Source organism: Sceloporus occidentalis, unplaced genomic scaffold (assembly GCF_023333645.1).
Source record: "Sceloporus occidentalis isolate IW3139 unplaced genomic scaffold, rSceOcc1.0.p SCAF_5, whole genome shotgun sequence".
Classification (NCBI taxonomy): domain Eukaryota; kingdom Metazoa; phylum Chordata; class Lepidosauria; order Squamata; family Phrynosomatidae; genus Sceloporus; species Sceloporus occidentalis.
The window spans coordinates 49,690,265-49,713,763 of NW_028316985.1; the positions used below are offsets into that span (position 1 = coordinate 49,690,265).

At 40.7% G+C, this 23,499-nt stretch overlaps 1 protein-coding gene across 3 annotated transcripts in view; it reads right to left on the minus strand.

Annotated features, from left to right (window-relative positions):
• The window catches only part of TMTC2 (transmembrane O-mannosyltransferase targeting cadherins 2), a 239,196-nt gene extending 232,078 nt beyond the window's left edge, over positions 1–7,118 (minus strand). For 2 of the 3 annotated variants that reach the window (XM_089524013.1, XM_089524015.1), the window contains exon 1: positions 6,587–7,118. In XM_089524013.1, the coding sequence (XP_089380139.1) occupies positions 6,587–6,669 (83 nt within the window). In that variant the 5' untranslated portion in view covers positions 6,670–7,118. Of the gene's footprint in view, positions 1–3,451; positions 3,519–6,586 lie in introns of those variants that run through there. The other variant, XM_089524014.1, reaches the window with a different exon arrangement.
• Positions 7,119–23,499: the final 16,381 nt, after the last annotated feature.

Sequence of the window (23,499 nt, forward strand, 5' to 3'; positions counted from 1 at the left end):
TCTATAACGGGCCATTGTTAAAGAAAAGGTTAAGATCTAAATCCAATTGCTAATACCAACTACACATGGCCCACCAAATGAACTGCTGAATGGTAAGCCAATACTCATGTATAGCCCAGTGATTCAGTCAAATGGGAATTAACAACTGCATTTTAGCCTTGATTTGACATTTCCTATTTCTAGATTAATTAAATACCATTCAAAATAGCTTCTTGGTCCCACCAACATTGCCCCGCATATCTTTCAAAGCCAGCCCTATTTATTAAAATGGGTTCCCTACTGATTAATCTCCAGGCAAACAAGTTGATTCATGAAGCCTAGTTATTTTACAATTTAACAAAACAGCAGTGAGTATACATCTATCTGTACTGAAACAGCTTCATGTGCTGCCAACAGGTAGTGAGAGAGGACAACAATACATCTCTTTTATTCTATGCAGTTATTGAAGGAATAAACAGTCTCTGAGAAAGGCAGTGCATGAGATCTTTTTGAAACTTTGCAGAACAGTAAGAGGATACATCATCTCTTATGAAAGCACTCAAAATTCTATAGGTTAAAGTACAAAATGAAATACCACATGACAAATTTCAGGGGGGCTCTGTTGACACTGAAACTTAGTTCTTTCAAAGTCATCAGTTTTGTAGGACCCAAGGTTAAAGGGCATCATAATAATACTATCTGTAAAATGCCCTGTTTGTTGAGAGAACACTTCAATGGGTAAGGGTGGGCACCTTTCTGCAAATTCACTGCAGTTTTTATGACCTTATGTACCTCAGACTCTAAATCATAGACACACTACTTACATATTAACAGTCACTTGTCCTTTTATTACAAATCACACTGATAACTTGACCCTCAGTATTAATACTGGCTTGTTGGTCTGCCAAACCTATCAGTGTAATTTAAAATAAAAACAGTTTTTCCAAGTATGGGAGTCTAACTGCTGTGTTAAGTGTTTTCAGCTGCCATGAAGCACGCAGGATTTTAGTTATAAAGAATGAGAACTGCATGTGTCCTGAGTGAAATCCAAGAAACTAATTCAGCAATTAATGTTTTGTAATAAAATGAGAAGGAAAAGTTTCAGCAGAATGGGAACAGATTCCACATGTACCTTCTTCACTTGTTGCAAAAACCTAGTGATATTCTGCTTTTCGTATCCCATGTATGCCATGAGACATAGTCCTGGCAGAATTTTATTTTTAGGCTTTCTGTATTTAATATATCATATCACCTTTACTTAATCCTTTAATCTTTTCAAACAAATTAGAAACACAAGGATTTTAACAACATAGAAGTCACAAAGGGAATGGAGTGGGTAACTATTTGCTTTGTAATTACTCCTAAGAAGATATGCATTTTCATAACCACCGTAAGATCAGAGACAGGGTTTATTTTCCTTCTATCACATCTTTGAATCAGTAGTACTTAACTTCAAATTTCAGCATCTGGTCCAGTTAGAAGGATACAAATATGCATTCGATAGTGTCCTGCCTTCAAAGAATCTTTCAACAATGTTATATATAGAGAGACATTGAGTATGTCAGATCTTTTCAAGAAACTTCTTAAACTCAATGATTAATTTTCCTCATTTTACTTAAAATGAAATTTGGCCTCAGAATACAGCAATGGAGTGTTTTGAGACTCTAACTACCTTTATTCCATGCCAGCCTTGCACATTATTTTCCATTACTTTTTTATCATTAAGACATTGATCTTTCTGTAAAAACAGTTTTATGACACCACTTAATCTTAGGCAACCTACTGGAAGACAGAAAGCAATTACAGGCAACTCTTCCATAGTAATCTTGATCACTGCATCAAGAAAAGAAAACACTCTAAATTAACACTGCATTTGATAGAACAGGAACGTAAGGAATCTGGAATTGCTCTTGAAAGGATCATCAGCTTCAGAATTTGAAAGCACAATAACTTTTGTGCAATAAATGCAATGATCAATTTCAGGCCCGGAGTATGATCCTTCTCCCATCTGGAAAACAGTACCAAAAAGCTTTCTACTCAGTTTCCATTTCCCAGAGTTATACTTTAAGCAGGATGGTCAGCATAATTCTGTGTTTGTAATTAAAATATTTTAGGCTTTCCCTTAAAAAGAAGTTTCTGATGAAGCAGAGGCACAATCACTATTTGCACCTTTCATCTCTTCCATCTTCCTGTAATGAATGAAAGTACTCCTTGATCCATATGGCACAATCAATAATCAATCAGTTCAGTTCACACATGCCGCTGAACTTTGGAAATCAATAATGTTTATGTATTTAGCTTTTAGATAAATTAAGCAAGCTTTATTTTAAAATACTAAGCTAAAATACTATACTTAATACTAAGCAGTGGCCCTCATGATTAAAAGGACTGGGCAGGGAAGACATAAGCTGCAATGCAAATGCTGCTAGCATTCTCTAATACCATTAAGGCACTATTAGGTTGAGATTGACAAAGTGCTTGATCTCTATATTCATCATGTTGATAATATTTTTGAACTATATCAGCCAATTTAAACAGGCAAAAAGCACTGACCATAAATGACCATCTGGGTCCAGAAACTGCTGTAGTTGTCTTTGCCAGATAGTTCAAATGGCAAGATGCCATCAATACTCCTATTCTTAAGTACAATCAACACTTTTGAAGTTTAATGCTTTGGAATGACAACCAGGTGCACAAAATTTGTGCAGCCTGGAGTGCAGGTTGCTTAAGAGACAAGTCAATATCATCTGCCTATTATAGTACTTATATATGAACCAAAGAGGACATATCATCCAGCATTGGTAGAGCAAATTTACCCTTCAAATTTGATTTTATTTCTATGGCTTTTATATTGATCATCAAAATGCAAAGCGAAGGATTATTGTTAACATGACTTATAAGCCTTTAAAGCAAAACTAAAGTGACGATGCACTGAATGATTTTATCAAATAACTGGGAGAAGAGGGGAATGTCCTTTAGGAAACAAGAGCCTCTAGACCTAAATGGTTGAACTGTTTGTCTGTCATTTCAAAGATGAAACAGAGGAGTTAGCATTCCATTAATGTGAAAATGAAAGGACTGCACCATACATTTATCCCAGTAGCCACCTAACTATAGCAGTAGCAGTGAGCAGAACACATAACAAAGTTCAAGACTAAGAAACAAATTGACTTAAGTGCAAACAGATTATGTGTGAAGAAGGCAAATGGTTCTCAAAGCAATCTTTGACAAAGCAGCACCTTCCTTGCCTCTGAAAGTTTGAAAGATAGGCTGCTCTTTCTCTCACTTTTTGCCCTTGTACACCCTCTCCGTAATACTCACACACAAGAGCATGATATCTTTGGAGCCACAATCCAAGACTGTCTGTTGAAAACAGTGTAACCTAATGGACATATGCAGGCAGGACTGCTGACGTATCATTTGTAAGATTCCCCAGCCACTTTTAGTTTTAGACACGGCAGTATCATATTACCCCATATATGAGAATTCAAGGAGCATCCCATCAATACAAAGCCACTCTGCTGAAAAGCAGCTCACCCTGACCCAGGGGATCCATTCACTTTCCACAGAGAGAGAGGGGAGGCTGATGAAAAGCTGTCAGAGTAAATCTATGCTCACTTTTTGGATGGTTTAACGTCAATGAAGCATGCAAACACCCCGGGATGGCTCATAAGCTCAGCCAAGCATGCTGTTCTCCCTAATATATTTTAATTATGCATCTGCTTTAATTGTAATCAGATTAAGTCACCGGAAAAAGGCACAAATTGGAATTTTCTCTAATTGCTTCTTGAGCTTTTCAGCAGTTTTCTAAACATGGGTCTGTTTAAGGCAAGGTAGAGGCACCAGCACAACTGTGACATTTTCTAAGCTTTCAAGGCGGCTTCTTCAACACCACGGTTCAGCAACATTCATTAGGGCTGCCTAAACTCAAAAGAGACCCACTTCCAGTCCTGAGGGCTTCATCTTGGCAAATTAGCATGAAGGATTGTTGGACATACAGAGGAAGGAGCACAAGGGGAAGGCTTTCAGAAAGGTGGCTCAGCAGACCCTGATAGAGGACAATGTCCATGCAAACACAGGCGCGCGCGCACACACACACACAAACCCACACAGAACATACACTCACAGCCATGCTTCGGGTAGTGTAGTGGTTTGAGTGCTGGACTATGACTCTGGGGGCCAGGCTGCACTGCCAACTTGGACACGAAACCCTCTGAGTGATCTTGGGCAAGTCACACACTCTCAGCCTCAGGGAAAGGCAATGGCAAACCCCCTGTGAACACATATTGCCAAGAAAACCCCATGATAGGTTCACCTTAGGGTCGCCATAAGTTGGAAATGACTTCAACGCACACAATACACACCACTACTATGAGTAAAGTCAAATAGCATGGGCTCCCATTCCAGGGCTTCAGCTCTGTCAAATTTGGCTCCAGGATAAGATTCCTGAATGCCACTATTTAAGTACAACCACCAACAAAAGCATGTGCAGAATGTCACTCCTTACATACATCTGCAGGTCTGAAAAAGGAAGACCTCCTGGCTTTGGTAGCTGAACTGATCCCAACCCTTTTCTCTTTGGAGAGTCCCAGACTGCATCTGCATTGGGGAAATGATCCAGTTTGACACCAGTTTAACTGCCATGGCTCCATGCTATGGAATTCTGGGAATGGTAGTTTGTTGGGGCACCTCTGGCTCCCAGAATTCCATAGCATGGAGCCATGGCAGTTAAACTGGTGTCAAACTGGATTATTCCTCCAATGCCAGTCCGAAACTGAGGTTTCTCCTCCTTCCACAATCCAGACCTGACATGCTTCCATGGGGCTTTGAAAGAGAGAGAAAGTGCAGCCTCTTTCCAAAGGGTTGGAGCAGCAGCGATCATCCCTTCACCCAAAACTTGAGCTCCAGCAAAGGAAGATCTGGAAAGAGGGAGTGAAAAGTCAAGGGATTGTCTCTTGGGGAAGCCTCGCCTGCCGCTGGGCTTTCGGGTTTCCTTACCGGAGTCGAATAACTCGGCAGCAGCGTTACAGATCCCTCTCCGCTTGGCCCTCAAAGTGGGAAGGGAAGGCTGAGTGAGGGTCAATGGAGGGCGACGGGGATGGAGCCATGGGTCCCAATACTCCTCGACAGGTGGAGAAAAGGAGCGCGGGGAATCCGGGGGGGGGGGGGAATCCGCCCAAGAAAAGTGCTTGGGAAATACTCCAGGGAACTACTACTCCATCGCCATCGCCACGTGGAGAAGGAAGTGTCCTGCTCCGGTGGAGCTCGACCTTGCCTTCCCACCAGGCTCCTTCCAAAGGTAAGGGGGGCAGGGGAGGAGGAAGACAACCCACTGAGTCCCTGTGTTGGCAGAAAGGGATCCTAGACTTGGCACACTTGGAAAAGACCCCAAGGGCCACCCAGTCCAACCCCATTCTGCCATGCAGGAACTGACAATCAAAGCATCCTCGACAGATGGTCATTCAGCCTCTGCTTAAAGACCTCCAAGGAAGGAGACTCCACCACTCTTCCACAGATGCCACCTTCCTTTTCAGTCCTTTGGAAGAAGCCTTGTGTATATCACCAAACATCCAACCCCCCACCCTGAGAGCTCCTACTGTCAGGAGGTTCCTCCTAATGTTGAAGTGGAATCTCTTTTCCTGTAGTGTGAATCCATTGCTCCAGGTCCAACAGCAGAGAGCAAGCCTGCTCCATTTTCAATGTGGCATCCTTTCAGGTATTTAAACAGGGCTACCACAGGATTACAGAGTTGGAAGCGACTCCCCCAAGGGCCACCCAGTCCAACTCCATTCTGCCATGCAGGAACTCTCAATCAAAGATGGCCACCCACTTCGGTTGAAAGACCTCCAAAGAAAGAGACTTCACCACACTCTGAGTGAAGTTTATTCCACTCTCAAACAGCTCTTACTGTCAGGAAGTTCCTCCTAATGTTGAGGCGGAATCTCTTTCCCTGGAGCTTACATCCCTTGCTCCAGAATCCTATTCTCTGCAGCAGCAGCAGCAGCAGCAAACAAGCTGGCTCCGTTACATCCATCTGGAGGGGTGTCCTACTACTTACATTTCGTTAGCTATATGGCCTCCTTGAAACCTTAGAAGGGGTGAATTACTACGTATGCTTATTGACTTTCATAGCCCTGCTGAGACATTTGAAGGCGTGTCCTACGACTTATGTTTATTTACTTACACAGCCCTGCTGAAGGATCTGAAGGGATGCCTTGGGACTTCTGGACTCTTGAGGAGGACACCCCTTCAAATGTATCATAAAGATAAGCAGTAGGACACCCCTTCGAATCTGCCAAGAGGGCTATGCGAGTGAATAGAGACAAGTAAGACATAAATAAATAAATAAATAAAAGAGGAGAAAGAGGAGGAGGAGGAAGAAGAAGAAAAGGAAGAGGAGGAAAAAGAGGAAAAGGAAGAGAAGAGGAAGAAGACTGATGCCAGGGGAATGGGTTCTCCTGGGCTGTGCAGCCCTCCCTCCCTTCCTTCCTTCTTCCTTTCTTTCCTCCTTTCTCCCTTCCTTCCTTCTTTCCTTCCTTTCCTTCTTTCCTCCCTTCTTTTTTCTCTCCTTCCTTCCTTCCTTCCCTTCCCTTCCCAGGACCCCTACCTGTCATCGTAGCAGAAATCCGCGCCCAGCGTGTTGAGGTAGAGGACCAGCCCCAAGGCGCTGCTGAGCAACTCCGCGATCATCCTCCCTACCGCCGCCGCCGCCGCCGCCGCCGCCGCTCGCCTTGGCCGGCTCCCCTTGGGCTTCTCCCGCTGCCTCCTGCTGCTCTTCTTCGGTGGGTCCCTCAGCGCCCTCCAGCCCCGCGCATCTCCTCCTCCTCCTCCTCCTCCTCCTCCAGCCTGCTTTGAGTCCAGCGGCAGCAGCACAAGCAGCAGCAGCAGCCCCTTGCCGCTTGTATTGTTCCGTCCGCTGGCTGCCTTTTACCCCATGGCTGGCGGGAGGGCTGGGGACCAGAGGAGAAGAAAGAGAAAAGGAGGAGGAAGAGAAGGTGGGGCTGCAGCCCTGGCTGCCTCTCTCTGTCTCTCTCTTCCCTTTCTCTCAGTCTCTGGTCCTTCGCCTCCTTCCTTCCCCTCTTCTTCCCCCTCGCAGCCGGACTGAAGGCTCCGGAGCCAAGGCTTGGCGAGAGCCCGCGTGGGGCTGCCCCCCTCCGCGCCTGCGTAGCCTGGCCTCCCCTGGCCCCGCCCCCTGGCCCCACCCCCACCCCTCACAGACCCAGCCCCTTCTCCCCTCTTTCCCTGGCTTTCGCTTTCCGCCTCGCCTCCAGCCCTGTCTGGACTCTGCGGGAAGGAGGGGGAGAGAGAGGCCTGGCCTGAGGGGGGGAGAGGGTCAAGGGGGACCTGGGAGTGGGAGTGGGGCAAGGGAGGAGAACAAAGGACAGGCTGCCTGGCTGGCTCTGGGTGGCCAGGGGGCTTCCTTCCTTCCTTCCTTCCTTCCTCCCTCCCTCCCTCCCTCCCGCAGAGTCAGGTGGAAACAGAGGGAACCAGGTGTCCCCCTCACTGCAAAGGAGGACAAAGCAACGGGGGGGGGGGGGGGGGAATGGCGGGCATGGCCACCTAAAAGCTACAGACACTCCCTGAAATCGACATTCTTAGCCCTGCTCCAAGTGGAGGACGTTTTGCAGTTCATCCTGGAGAGAAGGTTGAAATGGAGGACATGTCTGGGGAAAGTCTTGTCACAAAGCAAATGTCACTCGCCGCAAAGGAGGACAAGGCACTGCAAAAATGAAGGACACGACCAGACAAAGGCTCAAAACGCTCCTAGACATAGAAAACCCTGTTTCTTAGTCGTGCTCCAAATAGAGAACAATTCTGGGCATTTCCTCCTGGGCAGAAGGATGAAATGGAGGACATGTCCGGGAAAAGGACGAGGTCTTCTGGTCACCCTGTGGAAACGGGAAACCAGATGTCCTCGCCTCCAAAGAGGACAAGGCACTGCAAAAATGGAGGGCAACTCTGGACATTCCTCCTGGACAGATGGTTGAAATGGAGGGCATGTCCAGGAAAAGGAGGTCACCCTATGGGAACAGGGGGAACCAGATGTCCTCACCGCAAAGGAGGACAAGGCACTGCAAAAATGGAGGGCATGACCACATAAAAGCTACTTCTCCAAATGGAGGACAATTTTGGTCATTCCTCCTAAACAGGTTCAAATGGAGGACATGTCTGGACAAAGGGGGGGGGGGGGTCTGGTCACCCTGTGGAGCCAGGAGGAACCAGATGTCCTCACCATAAAGGAGAACAAGGGATTGCAAAATGGAGAACACACCCACATACAGGCTAAAAACACTCCTAGAAATATAAGTTTGTGCTTCTTAGCCATACATACAAATTTAGGACAAATCTGGATATTCCTCCTGCACAGAAGGTTGAAATGGAGGTGATTGTCCTGGAAAAGGAGGACTTCTGATCATGCTATGGAAACAGGGTGACCAGATGTCCTCACCACAGAGGAGGTCAAAGCATTGCAAAATGGAGGGCATTCCAAATAAAGATGGAGGACATGACCAAAGAAAACACTAATATAAATATGAATTCATACTTCTTAATCGTGCTCAAATGGAGGACATTTTGAAATTCCTCCTGGAGAGAAGGTTGAAGTGGAGGACATGTCCTGGAAAAAGAAGACATCTGGTCACCACCTTACCACAGAGGGGGACAAGGCACCACAAAATGGAGGATATTCAAGAAAAAATGGAGGGTGTGGCCAAATAAATTCATGCTTCTTAGTCATGAAATTTCTCCTGGACAAAAGGCTGAAATGGAGGACATGGCCTGGAAAAGGAGGCCTTCTGGTCATGCTGGGTGGAAACATGCCCTACTGTGGAAAGTGCTTATTGAGCCATACCTGGGGGCTGGAAGCAGCCTTGCCTTGCATTTCCTGACTGCCTGAGGTCACAGTTAGTTAGGGTTCCCTCTGCATGCCTACTGGGTCTTTTATTCTTCTAATTGTGTGATCCTACAGCCACCGATGATGGGGTTTTCTTGGCAAGTTTCTTCGGAGTGGGGATGCCATTGCCACTGTCTTCCTCTAAGGCTGAGAGTTGGGTTCTACGGCTAGCAGGGATTCAAAACCTGGTCTCCCAGGGTGACAGTCCAATGCTCAAACCACTACACCACACTGGGGCTCTTTTGTGTGTGTATGTGTTGTGTGTCTTCAAGTCATTTCTGATTTATGACAACTCTTGGGTTGAGGAAGCTAGTGTGCCCATGTGCATTTCAAACTGAAAAACACAAGAGTATATAGGAAGGGAGAGGCTTTAATAGACAGTGGATGAAGACAATGTGTTTGTACTTTAGCAGGAGTCTTAGGAGGATTCTGTCCATGGGGTTATGGCCAGGTGTGGCATACTCATTTGTGTCCTTACCATGTCGATAAGTCACGCCGTAACATCAGGTTCTTTGGGCAGCTAGCTATACAGGCAGAAATGGAACAAAACAAAAGAAAATGTTAAAAGCATGAAAAGACAAAAAAAATGCAACAACAGTGCAAAGCAGAACCCCAACATTAAATGCAACAGATATTTGAAAGAATGTTTGTTTGTTTGTTTTGTTTACCTCCTCGCTGGCAAATTCCTTTAAAAAACCCATGAAAAACAAAGATAACAACCAGGGCAAATAGGTCTGCTGATTTCAGTATTGAAATATGAAGATATGGAAATCCAACAGTAAAATGACTGATGTCTCAAAATAAACCACAGCTCCATTTTTTGCCAGCCATCTGCAATGAAAGCATTTCTTCAAGTGGCACAGCACGAGGTGAGGCACACCAGCCGGATTGTGAGAGCACTACACACCCAGCTGTGTGTGAGAAATCCAGAAGCTTTTAACAAGCCTCTTTTTCTTCCAGCTCTCCCCCTGCCCTATCCCTTATTATTTAACACAATCCTTTCCAGACTCACCAGGCATTAAGCACATTAGGGCCTTTTCCCAGCAGTGCCTAAAGTGCTCTTGTGCACCCTCCCTTTGGATGTCACCAATTCTCCCTGCTGCTTTCTGTTAGTTCTGATGGCTTCAATGTGTCATCGCCAATCGTAATTTCAGGACTGGGGGGTGGGGGAAAGCATTTATGTGTGAAATATTAAAGCATGGTGAGCGAATCTTATTCAGCTTTCAGTCGATGGCACTGATTGCTAGGGAGCTACTCCTGGTTAAGTGTCTCAGGTCTTCAATTCAAAGGATGTTAATTTAGCTCAACTTAATCTTGCTTTGGGTTTTCCTCATTGATATGCACAGGAAAAAAATTCCTTCACAAATCAACATAGAATATTTTTTCTTTACTGATTGATTGATTTACTACATGTGCTAACTGCCTTTCTCCAGGATTTGCCAAGGTGATGTCAAGCAAAAGGAAAAACTGTGATAAACAAAAGAAATAGAAATAATGTACACTTCTAGAAAATAAACTGTAGTAGCAAATCATCCAAATTGAATCATGCTTGTGTCTATTCATACCAATGTTTGCCAGCTTCCAGCCTCTTGCCTGAATTTGGCACATCAAGTGGGCCCATCCAGACTTGAACTATCCCTTCTGCCTGAAGCCCCACTTCCTCAAAGACCAGGTGAGTAATTCTAAGTCCCATCTAATCCCTTTGATTGTAAAAGCAGCTCTGTACTTGACTGGCACTTGGAGAAATGGCTCTTCTAGGTTTCAGGCATTTCCCTCAACAGACGTGTTCTTGAGTGGGACAAAAAATATCAGGTGAAGCCGACACACAATTTAGCCAACACTTAGAGAAATCATTGCTCCGGGCAGTGAGTGACACTAGTGTGAATGTAGCATCCAGAAAAGCCTTTACTCCATACAGAGAGAGAGAGAGAGAGATGGCGAATGGGAGAATTAAGCCACATGATACTGGGGCCAGAGGCTCCTGCTTTAACATTGCATACTGCCCTGGGACAGGTCCAAGGAGGCCCCAATGGTCTCCCCACCTACACCTTTGGTTCCCCACTTGCACCTCATTTTGAAAAAGCTAGATCTCTAAATCTTAGTCCAGGCTTGTACTGTCTACCTTGTCTGTCAGAACAGGCACATCCATTCTGATTTTTGTATTCATGCATACTTGATATGGTACATCATTATCTTCTACTACTTGACCTATTTTGCTGCACTTTGTATTTTTGGCTGTTTTACAGTAATTTTCTGTTTTGTAATTTATAGTGTATCCTTAGTGTACATGCATGTGCACACATGCACATGTATGTGAAGGTATGCTTTGAGTCATATAAAATATGTCACAATCTGTTAGTCTTTAAACTGCTGCCGGTCTCTGCTGGCTTTGCTAAAACAGCACCGTGTAGCTTCTGTAGAATGTGAACTCCACTGTGACTCATTGTTAGGTATTTCAGTTAGGGATCTATGAGTTTTGCTTTTTCTCCCATTCAGACTTTTGTGAACTTAAGTTGTTTCCAGCCCAAATATTGAGAATTTTAAGCTTGATGTGGTCCCATGTGGGAGGAAAGCAGGATATGAAATAAATTTTTAGTAAATTCATCAAAACTGGGACAAAATTATCCCAATTTGCAGGACCCAAATTCTTTTGCTTTTCAAGGCATGCATGGAGAGACCCAAAGTATATCTGCCTTCAGTACAGGTACTAAAAATGAGGGATTTGATATAAGAGAGGCAGTGAATACACTGTCATATCTAGATTGTAAGAGCTGAGCACTGAAGCCCCAGTCAATTTATTCCACATCCTGTTTTAATATCCAGTTCTTTCCACGCCAAAGAATCTGTGATTTTTTTTAATGTTACAATCATACACAGTACCCAACAGATGTCCAGCATGATATTCAATGCCAATATGGTTAAAACAGCTCATGAAATCAGCAAACACAAGGAAGGTAAGTACAAATTATGCTTTGAGTACAGTGGGCCTTTGTTATCCACAGAGGAGTGGTTACAGGACCCCCTGTGGATAACAAAATCCATGGAACCTCAAGTCCCATTAATTCCAATGACATAACAAAATGGTGCCTCTTATATAAAATGGAAAATCAAGGTTTGCTATTTGGAATTTATACTTTTTCTGAATATTTTCAACTGTGGATACTTGAATCTGTGGATAAAAAATCGCTGGATAAGGAGAGCCAACTGTACAGTGGTAAAATTGAAATGGAAGGCTCACAAAACATACATAGCTTAAAGCCTGTTGGAACAAAACATGTTTTTTTAAAAAATGGAAGAAATTCATGGCTGCATCAGCACTACAAAAATAATGACTATTTCTGCAGTGTGAATGCAGCCCATGCCATTTCCTTAATGAAGAAATCCTACATTACTATATTAAGGAGTTGGAGTGTCCCTGCCCTGTTCTGAATACACAGCAACCTAGCCTTTCCAGGTGGTGACACATATGAAAAGATTTCTAGTGGTGATCATACATTACAGGCATTTTTAAATGAAAGGATGAAGTCCTTCAGATGGCAGGCTTCTACAATGACCATCACACAGATGCTGCACCTCTTACAGCAGAGATAGGGGATGCATAACCCTCCCAAAGATTTCACTCTCCAGATGGCAATTCCAGTTGACCCTTGCCAGCACAGGAGATGGTGAGAGACCATGGTAGTTACAGTCCAAAAATATCTCAAGGGCATGATCTTTCCCATTTCTAGTTTATGAAGTAGAATGATGCTATTCTGCCCAGGGACACTAACACCCTTCAGCTCTTTATCAGACAGAACATACAGTTATTCTACGCAAGGAACACAAATCAGCAATTAAAAATAGGAACACAGAGAAATCAAATTGTCTGTCCTTTTTTTGTTTAAAAAAAAAAAATACAGTTGAAGCCAAAGCCTGCAGAATCTGAATTCATTAACCTGACCTCTCATGGTTTACATGAAAATTACAAGACCTCTTTTTCATTTTTCACTGCAAAGGGAATTCTTTCACTCTTTTGATTGAGCTGGGCACCTCTTTTTCAGTGCCAGAACCATGATTTGTGCTTGGTGTTCCAGCATTATGTTTAATGCATTCTTTTGTTTTAGTGAGTTAATTGAAATGAAAGAAAGGGGGATATTAATTAATATTCTTCCTTTAACTTGCAATTAAAATTAATTAAAAATGATAAATTGATAAATATCTAAGAGACTGTATTTTATTTATTGATACCTCTGTTAGTCTTTAGGCACTATTCTTTCTTTCTTTCTTTTTTTTTTTTCAAAAATTTTATTGAAACTTAAAACAGACAATCCAATATACAAACACCAAACATACACAATAACACACTTACATACTCAATGCATTAACATACTTACAATGGGGATTCAAAAAGAGGAAATAGTAATAATGATATATTAAGAGATAACCCATCATTAAAATAATACGTTTATATATAGGGAATATTACTCTATGATCATTTTCTTTCCCCACTCCTCTATTCCCCTTCTACATCTTTCCCTTCTCCTATTCCTTGCTTTACTTCTTGGCCATCTCCTGCTTCTTTCCTTCTCATCTTAACTATCTTTGATCCTCCATTGTTTCCCTTCCTTTCCTTCAAATTCCTTCTCCTCTTCCCCCTTATTACTGCTTACCTTTCCTTTCTAATTCCCCATTCCCCGCGATTACTACGCCTTCATCTTCACGCTTACAAACCTTCACCCTGCCACTTTCTCCTCTTCTTCTACCACTTACTCTCACCTTCCATCACTTACTTTACATTCCCTTGAACACTCTTCCTCCATAGTCTACCTTCATTCACTTCATTCTTCCCTGACTTCTCTCTCTAATCTTACTTGATATCTTTGTCTTTTCTACTTTGAGTGTCCCTTTTATTTCTTTATATTCATTTCTTTATTTGAAATCAATCCACAGCAGTAATATATATATCTCTCTCCCCCTCTCTTTCTCCTACTTCATCCCTCTCACCTCACTTCCTCCTTCCCTCTCATCATCCTCTACCCCTCTTCACCTCTCCTACTTTACTACTTACTCTCACCTTCCATCACTTACTTTACCCTCATTCGTTCCTTCTTCTTCCATCTTCTCATTCTCTCATCACATTCTTACCGGACTTCTCTCTCTGATCTTGGTGGGTATAGTTGTTCTGTTTCTTCTACCCTTTTGAAATTCCTTCTTATTCTGTTTTACTTTTATTTCGTCAAAAATCCATCCACAGCGGTAGTATACATATCTATTCTATAATTCCCGATTATACTTGATCTTACTGCTATCTATTAGTTGATCCTTTACGTATTACCTCTGTACCTTTCCACTTACATTATTTGTCTTAGCTCTTCCTAATTTTAAAGCTTTTTTCTTTTACTCTCCAATTTTTGTATTCTGCTATGCATATAGTATAAAAGTTTTATCCATTAATTATTGTTTATTGAAGCCAACTGTTGCAATATTTCCCCATTCATTAGCTAGACATTCTAGGACTTTATCCCACTCTTCATCTACTTCTTCTAAAGTTTGATCTCTCAGTAGTCTAGTCAATTTATCCATTTCGATGGCCTCATATACTCTAATTAACCAATCTTTTTTACTAGGGATCCTTTTCCCTTTCCATTTTTGTGTTAATGCCAATCTCGCCATTGAAATCAAGTAATACAAAATCTTCCCATACTTTCTATCTGCTTCTTCTTCCCACATATTTAATAAAAAAGTTTCGGGTAGGAATTTAATTTTTATTGATAGAATTGAGTTGATTGTTTCGTGTATTTTTTTCCAGTAGTTTTTGACTAGTTTACATGACCAGAGGCAGTGATATAGAGTTCCAGGTTCTTTTAGGCATTTCCAGCATGAGTTGTTTGATGATTTATAGATTTTTGATATCTTTTCTGGTGTCAGATACCATTGAAAATATGTTTTGTAGTAACTTTCTTTCAAGTTTTGTGATGCTGAGTATTTTAGTCTTTTTTTCCAGACTACTTCCCATCTGTCCAAATTTATTGAATAGCCAAAATTTTTTGCCCACTGTATCATATTTTCTTTTATTGTTTCGTCTGCTAGGTACCAGTTTAGCAATAATTTGTAAAATTCTTTTATCCATTTTGGGTTTTCTTTTCCTATTATTTTTCCAAATTCGCTTTGCTCAACCTCAAAATCTGTTATTTTAGAGTCTGATTTGAATCTTTCTCTTAACTGCCAGTACTTAAACCAATCTAACTTTATATTTTCCTCAGAAAGTTCCTTTTGCGTTTTGAATTCCAACTTTTCTTTCTTGTCCTTCTTTAATAACTTTGCATAAGTTAGCCAGTCTGTTTTTTGCCTAGTTTCTACTCTTTGGATTGCCTCTTGTGGGGAAAACCAGAGAGGGAATTTTGCCATAATTCTGGGTTTGTATTTATTCCATACCTTGACCAGTGACCTTCTGATATGATGTAAATTAAATTCTTTGTTTGCTTTTATCTTGTCATATCCTAGATATGAGTGCCACCCGAATCTTAAATTATCACCCTCTATCTCTAGTAATTCATCATCTTTTAACAGTATCCAATCTTTAATCCACATTAAGCTACATGCTTCGAAATATAGTTTTAAATTTGGTAAGCCTAATCCACCTCTCTCCACCGAATCTTGCATTACTTTTAGTCTAATTCTGGGTCTCTTTTTTTGCCAAATAAAGTTGCTTAAGTCTCTTTGCCAAATTTTGAAAAATTTATCTTTAATTACAATTGGGAGTGTTTGAAATAGGTAAAGGATTTTGGGAAGAACTGCCATTTTAATTGCTGCAATTTTCCCCATAAGTGACAATTTATATTTTCCCCATTTTTTCAATTTCAACTTAATTTCTTTCCATGTCTTTTTGTAGTTGATATCAAATAATTCATTCAGGTTACTAGAGATTGTTATTCCTAAATATTTAGCTTTTTTTCCTGTTTTTATTTTTAGCATTTCTGATAGTTTTCTTTCTCTCTCTGGGGACATATTTTTGGTTATGGTCATTGATTTATCTTTGTTTAGCATACAACCTGTTATTTCTCCAAATTCTTCCACTGTTTTTAATAGTTCTAATGCACTTTTGCAGGGATCATTTAAAAAAATTGCCAGGTCGTCAGCGAAGGCTCTCACTTTATATACATAGTTCCTGATTTTTACGCCTTGAATTTGAGCGTTGTTTTTGATTCTTTTAATAAGTCTTTAGGCACTATTCTTTCCATGAATTTCTTGTTACAGTTCAGCAAACCAGCCAGCAAGCGTCATTATCAAACGTATGTAGGTGGTTCCCCCCTGCCAATCATATGTGAAAATGTACATGTTTCCTGCTATTCACCTGCTCATGCAAGCTCATTCCTTTAGCTACATCTTTCACTAGTAGTGGTGGTGGTGGTGGTGGTTGGGAAGCTCTCATGAAGCTTGGGAGCAGGGCATCGCTTCTGTGGCTCTGAGCAGCATAATTTTGGGACAGAATGACTGACTGGACCAAGTAGTTAGAGCACAAAGCAGAAGGGGAGAAGCAGGACCCTTCTTAAGCTTGGTGAGCTTTGTTGGGACTCAGCTGGCAGATTGGAGCTGTGCTGCTAATCCTGCTTTCTTTGATTAGACATGCTGAAAGAAAATGTAGCAGAAGAAACAATGTGGGGGGCACATGAAGCTGTGTGGGGAAGGCACCCCTTTGGGGAAGGAGGCGGAGGAGTATCCAAAGCCAATTCTTGGAAAGAATCCTTCCTCTTGGAGTGGCTCCTGTAGTTAAAATCTCTCCCTTTCCCCGTCCACTCCAGTCTGCAGTCCAAAACATATGGCCTCTGTAAAACCTGCACACACACCATTCACCCCAATGGAGAAGGATTGAGAGTTCTTCTTTACAGGGGAGAACGTGAAGCTTCTCCCTCTGCACATGATCACCTTGGCAGCAGCAACTGAGCAGCTGGCTGAGAAGTGACCTAGAGACTTCTTGTTTTCACTGGCCTGTGCATCTGTTGTACAACCAGATCCAATAGCCATGGGCAAGAAGCTTCTCAGTTGCTGCTCTCAGGGTGACTGGGTACAAACAAATATTATTAGAATCCTCTAGTCCTTCATCCAACTACAAACTCCAAGATTCCATAGGATGTTGCCATGACAGTTAAAGTGGAGTTATAGTGCTATACACCTGTATTGTTTAGGGTCCCTGGCACAAATATATTTCTGTTGGCTTAACCCACTGACAAACCTATCAGCATTTCTCCCACCCATCCAGTGGCAGCCACCACCGAAAAAAAGTGGAACTGTTAATCTGTAAAGTGGAACTGTTAATCTGCAAAATAGTTTCAGTATCCGGGTTAGTTCCACTCAGGTTCAGATTAAATGCAGAGAAAATTCAGGGCTTCACAGACATGGAGGTCAGCACTACACTCATTTAAGATTCATTCCTATGTTAGCAATAGTGGTTAGTTTGTTATTAACCTATCATTAATGTAACAAGACCATATTCTCTCACCTAGGAGTAGACCCCATAAAGCCATAATTGTGGACAAATGAATATGAAACTGTAAAGCATTTGAAGCTGCAGAGCAATATTCTATACAGCTGAATTGCTGTGAGGGGGAGGCAATTTAAGCCTGTGGGTGAAACAGACTGGTTTCATCTGCTGTTCCAGTCTGTGGATCGTGCATTCTCTGACCAACAGAGGAAATAATTCTGCATAGATGAAAAAACAAAAAACAAAAAAAAAACACCAGCATATGCAAGAGAATAAAGTCTTATAAGATTGTATTTTGTTTTATTTTTTGTCACTTAGCTGGTTAAAATAGATAAATAGCATGCTATGAACTAGATACTACTTCACCAGAAGATGTCAAGTTAATCAACTGGTTGTGTGTTTGACATGTGTGATAATTATGCACTATAAAGAGCAGTGATTTTGGAGTTCAGATATATCTCCAAGTCGTCCTTTTGAAAATAACTTTCATTTTATAGAATTACTGTTGTTGCATACTATGAAAGAAAGGAGAGAGTAGGAGGATTGTAAGAATGCATACTAATAACAGTAATTGTGGAGATAAGATGAGCAGCATAACCTAAAATCTATCAAAGAGGGGCTGAAATTATATCTAAACTAATGGGAAACAGCATCTGTGCATGGTGTTGTGAAAATCCTGACTCACATTGAACAAACAGATGTAGACTAATAAATGCCAAATAATTTGTTTGCCAAATAAATGATAAAGCTGTTTTTGGGAGGTAAAATTGTGGTACTTCAATAGAAATGTGCATCAGTTGTACAACCAGATCCAATAGCCAGGGCAAAACTGTGGGGCCCTTCAAATAAAGTTAGTGATTAATATATAATTGGACCTTTCATGGATTGGATACAACTGAGTTTTCCTTGGGAACCCCACAAATCCCTGGGACTAGTTTCTGTAGTCCATAGGTCCAATAATCTGAGGAAGGAATTACGAATTTTGAGGCTGGGGCATTCACACTATTTTATTTATTAGTCTGATATTTTCTTATTAAGTTTGCATCTTGGGTGTCATTTATAACATTGCTTAATCCAAAATGGTTTATAATATAATATTTAAAAAGTACAAGTTTAAAAACACTGTAAGGAAGAATAATCTTTTAAAAAAAATAAAAAATAAACTATTTTTAATATTCAAACACAAAATAAGCTTAAATAGTTTTTTTTTAAAAAAATCTCACAAATAATAAATAATACTTGTAAGGTCAGCACATTCACTAAAATTCTTGTCTGTAGCAGGGAGGCAGTTATTGAAAGCTTTTATAGACAGAAAAGTCTTTGCCTGCAAGAAACAGAAGGACTGCAATAACCTTCCCTGGAACGGAGTTCTGAAGTCCAGCAGCAGTAACTGAGAAGGTCTTTTCTCATGTTCCCATACAACTGAAGATGGTGGGATCAAGATCTCCCACAGATCTCAAAGCCCATGGAAGAATGTTGTCTTCTTTATATCATATTTCACCATCACAGTGCTATCCTTCTGGCTAAGGGTGTAGAAATTTGTTTCTACCATATTTGACTTTTCATCTTGCCTATGACAAGAGGTTTCAACTTTTGGTAACTTCCTTTAAGAATGAACAGAAAGAAAATTCTCTCCTGCCTGCACTCTTTCCAGTTTGGAGAGGGATAGATTGTACCTGTTTTGAGGAGTCATTTCTTTTTTGGGGGGTGGTCTTAATTCAGTGGCACAAATGTGGTTGAAATCACAAAGTTTTTTGTAGGTTTTTCAGGCTATGTGGCCGTGTTCTAGAAGATTTTCTTCCTTATGTTTTACCAGCATCTGGTAAAAGATGCCAGCCACAGATGCCAGCCACAGATGCTGGTGAAACATCAGAAAGAAAATCTTCCAGAACATGGCCACATAACCCGAAAAACCTACAAAAAACTATGAATGCTGCCCATGAAAGCCTTCGACTTGACGAAATCACAAAGATTTAAACCCAGATTTTTAGGGGATGAATATTCAAAGGCCTGGTACTCAGTGAAGGAATCTGTCAGTTTGGAGTTCTCTCAGTTTTAAATAGTCATCCTGAATATGAAAATAATAATAATAATAATAATAATAATAATAATAATAATAAAACATTTATTTATATCCCGCTTTTCTGTGACAGGACAATCATAGCAGCTTACAACACGTTAAAATCCACATTTACAAATTTATATCCCAAATTCCCCCCCCCCTTAAAACAGGATTAAACAAGTTACAATTAAAACATCTGTTAAAAACACAATAAAAAATACAGCGAGGACAGAGCGGTGGGCTGATACATGATGTGAGGGGCAGTCATTCTGTGGCCGGGCACTTTTATTCAGGAAGGCTTGCCAGAAGAGATCTGTCTTGACAGCTTTTTTAAAGCTGTCTAAGCTGGCAATTTGACGGATCTCGTTTGGCAGACCATTCCATAGTTTGGGAGCAATTGCAGAGAAGGCCCTCTGGGAGGTAGCAGTTAGTCTGGTTTTTAAAGGCTGCAATAGATTCCTCCCAGAGGACCTGAGGGTGCGGGGTGGATTATATGGAAGCAGGCGATCCCTCAAATAGGTTGGACGCAAGTCATGTAGGGCTTTAAATACGCAGCTTTTTGTAAATTCTTAACAATATTCTCATATATCAGCCCTGCCCTGGAGATAGCACCAGAGGGCCAATGCAATGACGATTTTCTTTAGCTGCTTCCTTCCTTTCATCTAGAAAACATGCTATTGAGAGATGCTGCCAGATTCATCCTTGCACCAAGAATGGTGTAATGGTTTCAGTGTTGGACTTTGGAAATCAGGGTTCAATTCCCTGCTCCAGCATAAAAACCTACTGGATGACACTGGGCATGTCACACTCTTTCAGCTTCAGAGGATGGCAATGGCAACCTGTCTCTGAAAATATTTTGTCAAGAGAACCCTATGATAGGTTCACCTTAGGGTCACCATATGTAAAAAATGACAACAGTGACAATAGCAACAACCACTTAACTGCTGATTCTCTCACCTGACCCCAAACCTAGCATTTGAGAGACAACATAAGGACACATATACTAAATTGCCTTATACCTTTCTTTTTTCAATGATTTTATTTTTATTTATATGGGACCCAAACCAGCTTACAACAATCAAAACAATTTCTGCTGATCAAGCCAGCTTCATAACAATGGCCAAAGTAAAAACAAAATCCATTATTTGAAGATCTCCAATATGCTTAGCATTTATTGCCCAAAATAACATCATACAGATAATAACAAGCCTTATTCTTATGTAGTGTCAAGATACAAAATGCACAATTATTGCAATATGCAACACATAGTGGGTTGGCATTTAATATAGTCAATGTAATACACTTAATTGTAAGTAAAAAAATTTTAAGAAACAGGTTTCAAAACAAAATATAACAGGACACACTGATCCTTAACTCACTACATTAAAAAAGGTGCCTCTAAAATCACCCAATCAGAGGGACAATAATGTGTTCACCATTCATAATAGCCACCAAATTAAAGCTTGAATCTTATGAACAATTTGCTGAATACAGTGGCACTTACACCTGATTAATGTGTCATAGGAACACAATTGAATGTCAGCATGCAGAGCTGATGAAAAAATATTTCTTCATTGATTCATTTAACCACAGGTAAAGAGACATATATCTGAACATGTGTTTCTCTTGTGGACCATTCATGTATATGGTTCAGATCAAATCAAGTATTTATAGGCTGCAAATGGATTTTAAAGCAATAATTTTACATATTTCCCCTCTTCTGAAATTTCATCGAACAATTCAAAAGATGCCAGGGATTTACCTCTGGGACTTTATGCATGCAAAGCATGTGCTGGACTATGCTTTGTTAACTGCTCCCAATGTTGAGTTATAGATCTACAAGCTGCCCATTTATTTAGAGAAAAATATCAGGTGAAGGGGAGGAAATCCATGTTTCATTCCTGGAGCCTGACTTTAAATCACAGAGGGATTCATAGGAACGAGGTTGCTCAAAAGCAATCATCTGTGGCCATCTTCAGAGGTTTAGCAGCTGGCTTCCAGCCACAATGTCATATATGTAAAAACTCATTCATTCTCAAGGGGGATCACCATCACAGCATTTCTTCATTCCTGCATGATTTATCCTGAAATAGGAAACCATTGTATCCAAGGCAAATCCATTTCACAATAATAAAATCCGCGCTGTGCCGTTTAACTTCCTTGTTTCCTAGGGCCGCAACAAGAAAATGGATTGTGCATTTTCCACAAGAAAAATGATTACAATGCAAACGAAGTTGAGAGAGGATCTCTGCATAGAGTAAGTAGTGTAATGGCTTATTTCTTGGAAGTACCAGTTCCTAATTTTGATCAGTCAGTGGAGCTAGAGGATAGCAGCAGCACTAAACCCACTAGAGAAAAAGAAAGCCAGATAGTCAAAATGCTTCTAGATGCTGCAGTTTTCTTTTTTCTTGTCTCAAACTTGCCACCTATGCATGAAAGGCTACAACTCAGTAACAAAGTACATGCCTGGGATGCTTAAGTCAAAGAAACAATCCCTACATCTCTGGATTAAAAACAAATGGACAGGGTAAGGATATGCCTTTTTCCTCCCCAATCATAGTAGAAATTACTTGGCTGGATGGAGAAATAACTAGATTTAGGATAAGTAAGCATCATGTGACACAGCTGATAATAAAAAATCTAAACTGTGAAGTGGCATCATACAAGTACTATCATTCTGTCAGATGACATGTCAGAGTCTAATTGTTCAACAAAGCCCTGTGCAGCTTGATGCTTGCTGTTTGCCATTTTGATTACTCAAACTGAAGTTTAGTTGTTGTTGTTATACGTTGACTCCAACTTGCCATTAACCTTCTGTTAGACTGAGAGAGTGTGACTTGCCCAAGGTGACCCAGTGGTTTCCATGGCTGAACAGGGTTTCAACCCTTGTCTACCAGAGTCCCAGTCCAACACTCAAACTACTACACTGTGCTGTCTATGAGTCTGAAAAAGTCCTATTCTACTGTTGTCCTCAGTCAACAGACTTTTCTGTAGAATCAAATAATATGTTTTATCTGTCAAAATACACATCACTTGTTTTGCATTCATGGTTAGTAAGTAGTAAGATGATCTGGACTGTAAGAAAGATATGTCCAAGACATTTCCAGGTTAGCAAAACCCATTATAGGAAATTTTTGCTAAAGTAAAATTCAGTTTCCTTTGCCTTGGTAAAAAATACTTACTTATTTTTTCTTGTCCTTTAAACCAAAATTGCTTAAACTTTGTTTTAATGATTTTATTATAGTTAATCTGACTAGGTGATATCCACATTTTTGATATGTTAATAGAAGAGGCTTATGTTCAAATTAGGAGTCTAAAGGTAACCTATAATAAAAGTGAGGACTGAACTCGAGATCCTGCCTTAAGATTAGTTTAAATATCAGTTTTCACTAGATCAGCTCATTATACCTTAAGACGAATCTCTGCATGAAATTGCCATTCCTGTGAAGTTTCATATTTCATAGGGCCACATTATGCTCTGGTTTGTGTGGCCAGAAAAGCTTTCTTTGATCACAGCTGCAGACAGAGAGGAACAGAAGCAGTAAATGTATCTGGTATTTTTCTGTATCCCATATAGACTGGTAAGCAGGGAACAAAGGGTGTGGCATAGCCATGAGTAAAACAGTATGGTGGATATATTTATTTTTTTCTACTTGTACAATAACTTTCACATATGTCTCTGGAGATCAAACCAAAAGTGGAAAAATCATGTTCCTTTAAAATTTTATGTATCCCTCTAGCACAAATCCTAATACAAATATGCTTCTGGTCTGATTCCTTCTGCTGTGCAGCTCTTAAATTCACTAGCCATACTGTCATGTTTACCTATCCAACATTTACTTAATAATATTCTGCTGCCTTGTCAAGCTACATATTTCACCATAGCAAAATCTTTGAAGTAGAAGGCCAAATATATATATTTTATTAGATGAAGAATGCAATTATTTTGCACTTCATGGATAAAATGAACACTAATCGGGTATTCTATGTTGCCAGACACATTCAAGTCTACCATGAGGATTATTCCATTTAGAAATAAACAGTGTGTCTTTTTGATGGAAAACATGTATTACAAACTGGTGAATCTGCCAATTTCAACTTCTC